Source organism: Lagopus leucura, unplaced genomic scaffold, assembly GCF_019238085.1.
Source record: "Lagopus leucura isolate 7727_CA_CO unplaced genomic scaffold, USGS_WTPT01 Super-Scaffold_806, whole genome shotgun sequence".
In the NCBI taxonomy this organism is placed as follows: Eukaryota; Metazoa; Chordata; class Aves; order Galliformes; family Phasianidae; genus Lagopus; species Lagopus leucura.
This window is the reverse complement of record NW_024962260.1, coordinates 1,757,481-1,766,632: the sequence shown is the minus strand read 5'-3', so window position 1 is coordinate 1,766,632 and position 9,152 is coordinate 1,757,481. Positions and strand designations below refer to the sequence as shown.

General features: G+C 41.1%; 1 protein-coding gene across 2 annotated transcripts; it reads left to right on the top strand.

Annotated features, from left to right (window-relative positions):
* Positions 1-421: 421 nt before the first annotated feature.
* Positions 422-9,088, top strand: LOC122176872 (solute carrier family 2, facilitated glucose transporter member 11-like). Of its 2 annotated transcripts, none has more exons than XM_042865828.1 (12): positions 422-489; positions 1,806-1,904; positions 2,485-2,645; positions 3,980-4,104; positions 4,364-4,493; positions 5,044-5,192; positions 5,750-5,937; positions 6,696-6,806; positions 7,364-7,465; positions 7,629-7,704; positions 8,360-8,487; positions 8,802-9,088. In XM_042865828.1, the coding sequence occupies exons 1-12, from the start codon at positions 466-468 to the stop codon at positions 9,006-9,008; spliced, it is 1,500 nt and encodes a 499-aa protein (XP_042721762.1). In that variant the 5' UTR covers positions 422-465; the 3' UTR covers positions 9,009-9,088. The 2 variants fall into 2 exon arrangements, with proteins under 2 accessions (XP_042721762.1, XP_042721763.1); XM_042865829.1 differs by having other exon boundaries at positions 464-493.
* The last annotated feature ends 64 nt before the right edge of the window (positions 9,089-9,152 follow it).

Here is a 9,152-nt window from a genome sequence, read left to right as displayed (position 1 = left end):
CCAATGTGCCACTGTAGAATTGTTAGGCTCTTTCCAAAAGTCCTGTAGATATCACTATCTGAGCCCCATTTAAAATTCCCAACAGATGACACTGCCTCTAAGTTTGTTAGTTTCTACTGAGAACTAAGCAAGTTAAGGCTATTGCAGTTCTTTCTAAAATCAATGTCTCTGTTACCTATTGCCCAAGGACAAAAGAGAGTTCATGATGTATACAGGTTCCTGGAGAGTGAGACCGTCTTGGTTACTTGAGCTAGACATAACCATTGGTTGAAATATTTAATCCAACAATTCTAAACTTTGTACAACAGCTGAAATAAGTGTAATTAACTCAAAAACCTTCTAACTAAACTTTAACTTCAGTAACGTGGCACTAGTTCACTGACGCTGCTATTGTGCAATGCGAGCTTTCAGTTCCTCTGGCAGGTACCAGTCAGTAAGCAACAGGAATCAGCTCTTTCGTCGGAGATGGCCACCTTTTTCTCTGACCTGGTGAGTAAGTGTCACTTTCTCATGTCCCTGACATTTAAAGGGCAAGGCTAACGTGATCCAGATTACTTAAAGATTATAAGCTCTTTTAGGACAGCGACCATCCTTCTCTTCTGCATTTAAACATCGCCAAGAGGAATGGGGTTGGGGAATGGAAAGGTCTTTTTCGTGCAAGAAGACAAAATAAAAACTAACAAAACTTCTTGCAGTTCCACCGTCTGACAATGCTGTTGTACTTTTGTCTTCTGAATTACTGAAAACTAGCAGGCGCTCTGATTACTTTGACTAATTCTGAAGTAATGAATGGATTAACTGTGCTGCAAAAGGCTACGATACACATGACAAGCTGCAAAAGAGATGAGCTTCCTCATTTCATCCATCCATTTAATATCATCCATCAAGAGTTACCATAGTCTTAAGAGGGGAAGAAATTCTAACAAGTATTTCTTACTCTGTTTCTCAACTTCCAATAAGTACTAAAATTCTTAATTTCTAAATCTATCATGCACCCATTAAAAAAAAAAAAAAGGAAGAGTGAGAAGGTGAGTTAACTTTTGTTGATTAGCAAATCCATTGAATCTGAGACAGAACTTTGAAGGAAATTCAGAATCTCCTGATCCATTACTTCTCTATTCTTGTCATGAGAGAACTCAGGAAATTCAGTAGTGGAGGAATGAAGTAACGGGCCCTTGAAAGATGGATCTAAGAACTAGAATAAGGAGAGATCTAAATATCATCCAAGCCACCATTATACACATTTACTTTACTTTGCTCCTGTCTGATTGTATTTTATTCCAGTTTTTCTTCATCTAGGCACTGATCTCCAGGAAACTGTGAGCTTACGAAGCTCATGATAGGAAAAGGGGGAATGGCTTTAATATAAAAGAGGGGAGATTTGGGTTAGATGTTAAGCAGAAATGTTACTCAGAGTGTCGAGGCAGAGCTGTGGGTGCCCCACAGCCATGGCAGGGAGTTGGGGCTGGGTGATCTTTAAGGTCCCCTCCATCCTAAGCCATTCTGTGATTCTATGATTACAATCTGACTTGAAAAGAACACAGAGCACAGTGTCTTCTATACAGATCAATAGTATCACATACCCAAATACGTCTGGGTAGTTTTGTGTTAGGGAGAGTTTTGTGTCAGTGCAATTACAAAGACTATTCCAAATTACCATCTTCTCTTTTCAGCCCATGCCTTTCTGAAAAAGGCAAATGTTAAAAGTATCTTTCCTTTATTAAGCTTAAGAATAACAACAAAGTCAGAAATGAAAGCAGTACATTAATGTGAAGTTGATGGAGTACTTTATTTTCACTTTGCAGGTTCAGTTCCAGGGGCTACTTCAAATGGTCCTAGTGCTGGGAATTGGAGGTAGTTTCCCATATGGATTCCATATTTCTGTCATCAACTCCCCCTCTGTGGTAGGTAGCAATCTCCCTGGCCAGTTTCAAGATTTGGGGGTCTTGCTTTCCAATTCATCAATCTGTCTGGTGCCATGCATGTGATCTCCTCTCCTGTATGCTACTTACAGGCATACATGGCCAAATATACAGATGTCAAAGTCACAGCATTACACTGTCAGCACCATTACTGTCTTCCACGTGTATAAACCATGCTTCTCATAGCTAGAGCCCATAAATGAGAGAGCAACCTTGCATTAACCTGTCTGAATTTGATTTGTAATTTTACTTCTCCTTCCTCAGCCCTTTTTCTCCTGATTTAATTGTAAAGGATTAGCCACCAAGGCCTTCCTACAGTTCCTAGATTTCATCAAATATAACTTTCTAAAATGGAGAAGAATGACAACAGCACATTTTCTGTTTTTCAAGCTTACTGACTGACACTAATTTGAAGATTCTGAAATTGATCTCAACTAACCTGTTTTACTCTGAAAGTTAATCTCAAAAGAAATCTAGTCTGAGTAGAACTGAAGTACAGCAGCCAAATAAGATGAAGGAATCTGACACCCATTATCCAGTCAAAAATCATTTTCCTTTTCAGCACATCAGGAACTTTATTAATGAAACCTGGATGGAACGACACGGCTCCCCCCTCCATCCAGAGACAATCATGCTGCTGTGGTCCTTCATTGTGTCTGTCTTTGGGATCGGAGGCTTCCTGGGGAGCCTCTGCTGTGGCTACCTGACCACCAGATACAGAAAGTAAGTGTTTCTAAAGCTCAGTAGCTCAAGAGTCCAAGTACGGCAAGTACAGGGAAATACCAAGGTGAATGAATAACCCTTTTCTTCTTGGTCGAAGCAGCCTGACTGCAGACTAACCTGATCATGTGTACGGGCACATCCAACTGAAAGATCTACCAAGCTTTACAAACACCCAAAAAGCAGCTTTAAAAAAGTCTTCTGCTGTAATGTGCTGCGTGCAGCCTCTTTAAACACCTGGACAACAGCATGCAGAAGACATTCTTACATGACAAAGAGCCAGATTTCTACTTACGTACGGCTGTTTTGAAGTGATGACATTGTATTCAATATTCATATCTAAACTAATGAACTGTGAACAGAACTGGAAAAATTAATTCTCCTGAAACTACACTATAAAAGATACAGGCAGCACCAAAACAAATTATCCAAGAGAAATCTCCATTCTTGGCAATACATTTTACTAGAAATCATTCCAAAATTATTTTTCTCTCTGGAAGGAGAAAAGATTCCTCACCAGTCTGGTCTTTTCCCACTGTCTGTGTATAACACCACTAATTTCATTTGCAGAGAAATTGGCAAACTTATCTGCTTGGTGTGATCCATTTAAAGATCTGCTCCACAATCCACTGGTCCAGAGGCCCCTCGTGTGGGTCTTAACAAATCAGCTTAGCCTGCCTGCCTTTGTGTTCTTTCCTGTCAGGTAAGTGCCCCCAAGAAATTTCTTGTGGGACACTGCCTAATCCCACACTCTGAGGGTCTCCCATGACTGGAAACAAAAATGAGTTCTACCATGGATTATTTTGTGTGGGATAACCTGCATCACAATCTTTTAAACAGAGGATCTCTGGGCATTCTTAATGTGCAAGCGGACTCTTGTCTAGCAAGCAGCACAGCAAAAATGAGTGCAAACAACTTGGACTTGATCCTGAGACATTGCGATCGGGAGCATATCAGCTCACAGTTCACACAGAGTGCTTTTTGAAGCATGAAGCACACCTCTGAAAAATGCGTTTTGCCATCTCCCAATACCTCAGATCACATCCATCTGTCCAAAAGTACCTTTAGTATGATCCATACTAAAACGAGAACCATAGACAGATTACTTCTGGGAAAAAAAGTAACATTTTATGAGGAGCTCCTGAGATAAACATTAATGAACTCAAACATAAAGGACTGTGAAGTATTAAAGCATCACTTTGACCATCCAAAGTCAAAATTCTTTCAGACATTTCTTTAAACGACAGGAATGGTTCCGCCATGCTTTCTGTCAGAGAAAAAAGTCAAAAGGGGTTCTTGTTTCACACCAAATTCTCATGTATTGTTCTTTGTTTCAGAAAGAAGTGCCAGATTGCCACCAACCTGATCATGCTGGTAGCTGCACTTTTAATGGCCTTGAGTAAAACAGCCAAATCCTTCGAGCTGATTCTGGCCGGACGCTTCCTTTACGGCATTGGCACAGGTAGGTGTCTGTGATGTTGAGCAGGGCGAGCACCTCTGCTGTCCCAGGATTTTCTCCTCAGGTATTGCCGCTCTTGAGTAATGATTTTAAAGAACCAAGCGAATGGATTAGGCCCTTAATGAAAATGAAAGCCATCATCCCTTTGCAAGAATTGAATCCAAATATCAGAGTGAATGGAAATGGTGGAAGACAGGATGGGGCCTGAAATTTCAGCTTTTCTCAGTATTTTAACGGTCACTTATCCCCTTTTATCTTTAAGGGTTTTCTCTCAATATACATCCTCAGTATGTAGGAGAGATTTCACCCAAGAAGCTGCGTGGATTTACAAACTCCACAGTTTCTGTTTTTCTGACACTGGGGAAACTCACAGGACAGGTTATTGGACTACGGTAAATTCTGTTTTTCTATTGTGTTACGCTAGAAGCAATAGAAATCTTTCTATATACTTACCTTCTCATCTACTTAATGACTGAGAAACCCTTTAATCTTCTCCAAAACAGGGCTTATCTTATGCCAGAAGAAAACTTTTGATCAAATTCGAGGCAAACATAGTTTTAAATATAGGAGAAAGAAAAGCAAATTGCTCATGATCTGATTTCTTCTTCATGACGCTCCCTTTCTACTCCAGGACTTGCCCTCAGAAATTTACTACAATGACATGAAGGTCTTAGCAAGACATTTTGGTCCTGCAGTCAAACAATGAACAAAACGGTCTCATCAGCTCTTTAGACATCACATAGAATCCAAATCACCTTTAGAAAGTAATTCAAGATGCCAAAGAAATTTCTAAAACTTGTCCGAAATAAAAATAGCCAGATTTGTGAAATTTGCCAAGTTATCAATACAGGTGTTTGCACCCCTGAATGGAATTTGAGCAATCCTCACCACTCAGGAGAAGTTCCTGAACCTTCATAATTTTGTTTCACATGCACTTTCCAGGGAGATTTTAGGAAGTGAAGCTTTGTGGCCATGGTTGTTAGCATTTGGTGGACTGTCAGCCCTGCTTCAACTGGTTACTCTTCCATTTTTCCCTGATTCACCATCCTACCTCCTGATCCAGAAGGGTAATGAGGAAGCCTTCAGGAAAGGTAGAGTGCCTAACTTGCCACCTAATTCATGTGATATAGTAGAATGCCAGCTTTGGCAGAAGATACGAAAGCAGGACAGAGCTGTTCAGCGCAGTGGTGTGTACCATGGAGCAGGAGCAGAGGTAGTTCTGACTAAAGCAGTTCAGTTTCCTAAAGCAAAACCTGCATTAACTGGGGAGTTCAGGCTAATGTAGTCGGTACAGAAAAGAAAGACAGATGCATAACAGCATGTTTAAAATGTCCAGTTTGGGCAGTAACTATTTCTTTAAAGGAAATGGTTTGGGCAGCCTATTTCTTATTAAATAAACAGTACATAAATGTTTACTTTATTTACAATTAAGTCAATTCAGCATTAGAAAGATACTCCATACTGACAACAGAGGGACAACATTTTTTTATCTGCTTGTTGACTCAGGATCAACTAGATGACAGAAGCGGACAACAAACCAGACACTAAGCACTTACATCAATGGATAAGCAGAATAAGGATTTAATGTAATCATTTATGATGGAGATATTCTGGTAGAATAATGCACTTCCCTCTCTCTCCCCAACAGCCATTAGGAAGCTCTGGGGGGAAGGAGACCATCAAGCAGAAATTGATGACATTATGAAGGAGAAGGTTGCAATGACGAGCACCAAAACCTTGCGTGTCCTTGAATTAATAAAAGAGCCATCTATGCGCTGGCAGCTTTACATTCTGATGACTCTCATGACCACCTTGCAGCTCTGTGGAGTCAATGCAGTTGAGTGCTCTCTTTATCCACAGAACAATACACATTAGGAAGCATTACAAAACCCTCCGAGATACTCTTTCTTACACCAGCTTAGACTAAGAAACTCACAGAATGATTTCCATTGGAAGAGGGCTCTGAAAGCCATCTGGCCCATATCCCGCTGCTTACAATAAGGCAGACCTTCAAAGTTAGATCAAGCTGTTCAGGGTTTGGGCCAGATATTTGGAGGCCTAGAGATTCCATGACTTCTCTGGATCCCTGTAGCAGTGCTTAGCCATTCTCTCGGTGAAGAATATTTGTGTTATGTGCTGTTAGAATCATCCCTTGCTGTCACTTGTATCCATTGCCTCTCGTTCTTTCACTGCGTATCTCTTACAAGTCTGGCTCCATCTTCCCTACACTCACCTGCAATTAGATCCCACCGTCTCTTCTCCAGGGTGAAGAAACCTCCGCCTCTCCACCCTTATTCCTCATGCCCTTCGCCGGTAACTCAGACCTGATCTAGTTTTTCAGTGTCTTTCTTGCAGTGAGGGCCCAAGACTTGACACAGTCCTCCTGACTTTGGTGCCATGCAGGGAGGAATGACCAAGTCCCTCAAGCTGTTGGCTATGCTTTTACTAGACCTATACAGTTATCCTTCACTCCCAAAAGGACACAATCCACTTCTATACTAATATTCCAACTTCACTAAGAGAGATGAAAAGTGATGTGCATCACAATTGCTAAACTTTTCTTCACAGGTGCATTTCCTCTCTGCGTTTTTCAGATATACTTCTATTGTTTTGAAGTATTCCATACAGCCAAGTTTGAAGAACATCTTATCCCATACGTGTCCCTGGGAGTTGGGCTATGTGAATGCCTATCTTCTATATTGTGTGTAAGTCTTTGGAGACTGGAGTTCGAAGGAAAAATGTAATGTGGTCAACCGTGCTTTTTGTTTCTTATAAGTGGGCCCAGGGAAGATTTGCATAACCTAAGACACATTGTCCTGTTTCTGTAAAACCACATGAAGGATGGAAGGCAGCTCTTATCCATTATATCTTTAGAATCATTTTTATTCCGCAAAAATATTCTCTCATTCTGTTACAATGAGTAACCACTAAATGAGAAGGCATGAGCAGAACACAAGAGTCAGGGGTACAGCTCCAAAGGAGCAGGAGTCTGGATTAGCTGCGTCTGATGGCTGGGATTAGATGAGTGTACATATGCATACACAATTTGATATATACAAACATGCAAGAAAGAAAACTATCTAACAACAGTTTAGAAGAGACTAATAAATAACAGCTTTGAAGCTGATAAATTTATCTGGAGTTAAGAGTCTCTCAGATTTCTGGCAATTATTCAAATAAGGCTCATGAGAAAGACACGTGTAGAGGGCAAGAGTTTTTTCATTTGAGAACTGAGATTTATGACACATTTTCTGCCTTTCAGAGCACCCTTATAGAGAGATTCGGGAGGAAGGTTCTGCTCTGGAGAGGATATACACTGATGTGTTCTGTGCTAGCACTCCTTACCACCACCCTGTCACTGCAGGTAAAGATCTAGCAGCCTTCTGGCTACTTGCCCAGCATCAACTCACGTTTCTGGTCCTGCCTGAATATGAATAAGTACAGAAACTGGAGTCAGTGGAAGGAAAAGAGCTCTGTCATTCTTTCACGTATCTAACAGTTTGATATCACTGGTTTCTCACTTTCAGCACCGGTTCTTCTGGCTGCACTACTTCAGTGTTGTCTTGATCTTCCTATTCGTTATCTTCTATGGAATTGGACCGTGTGAGTAAGAGAGAAAATGCTGCATCATATTGGTTGGCAACACAACTGGCAGGGGAAGAACAGACTAAATCCATGATAAAATTATGGAAAGTAGAAGGAAAGGGCAGATTGGTACAAGCAGGAGAAAGGAAAAGGATACAAACACCTCAAATTTTTTTGCTAATCCCAGTACCCTAATGATTTAAAACAGACTATTACTTTCTCTGGAGGGTTTAAGAACAAAACTTCAGAACTCTTTTGAAAATACTAAGCCAGAAATAGGATTCTAGGCATTGCCAGGTGAATGGTAGTGACCAACCCTTCATTAACTCAGTGAGTTAAGCTTTATAGCTGCTAACATACTTCAGGCAGAAATGACTACAGGAGACATAAGAGTCACTAACAGTGGCTACCAATGCAATACAGAACTGCACTGGCACCAGGAAAAGGATTCCAGCATGTACGAGAGAAACCTGAAGTCCTAAATTAGCATCTGTAGAACCTTTGTGGAATCGAGGTCTTCCAGCCCCATGGCAGAAGTGATCTGCCAGCAGGCCAACTACTCTGCCTGACGTTTCTTAGCATTGCCACTGCAAGGATCTTCAGCAGGAGCAAGGTGCACTGAGCAATGGAGGAAACAAGTATACCTTGCTTGTGTTCTGCTTTTCTTTTACAGCTGGAGCCTCTATAACTGTCATGGTTGAAATCTTCAGCCAATCATTCCGACCATCAGCCTTTCTGATTGTCGGCTGCATCAACTGGACGGGACTGTTTGTACTCGGGATGGTTTTTCCATTGATTGTTGTAAGTCATTAACCAGATTCCTCCCCCGAGGCTCATCTACTTCTGGAAGCTGACAGGGAGCTAAATTATGGCAGTAAATTGCAATGATATGCAAAGCTTAGCGCTCTGTCTGAACACCACGCCTGCTCAGGAATATCCCAGGCCTCTCAGAGAAGCAGCAGATCAAACACGGCCAGCGTTGTGATGCTCATTCTGGTTCACGTACTGAACAAACCTTTGAATTTCCATTAGTAAGACACAGATCCACAACCAAGGGAAAGAAGTGGAAATGAGATTCTTATTTTCCTTACAGTGTTTCCCATTTGTGCTTGCAGGATAACCTCGGTCCCTTCTGCTTCCTCATCTTTTTGGGAATCCTTGCTTTATCAGCAACTTTCGTCTACCTGTACCTCCCTGAGACCAAGGGAAAGTCAATCATGGAGATAATGGCAGAGTTCAACAAGCTGAATTTTGGACAAAAGGAAATCTCAGTTACAGAAAATAACTTCCCTAAGGATCAGTTGTTCTGCACCAAACTCTGAATGTCCAAAGGAGAAATCTGCATCCTTTAGAAAAGACAGAAAACAATGCTGCAATGGAAATAAAAAGGAATCATTAAAAATAGAACATGCTCTTCCATGTGTTGTTCTTTCCTCTCCTCTCCTCTCCTCTCCTCTCCTCTCCTC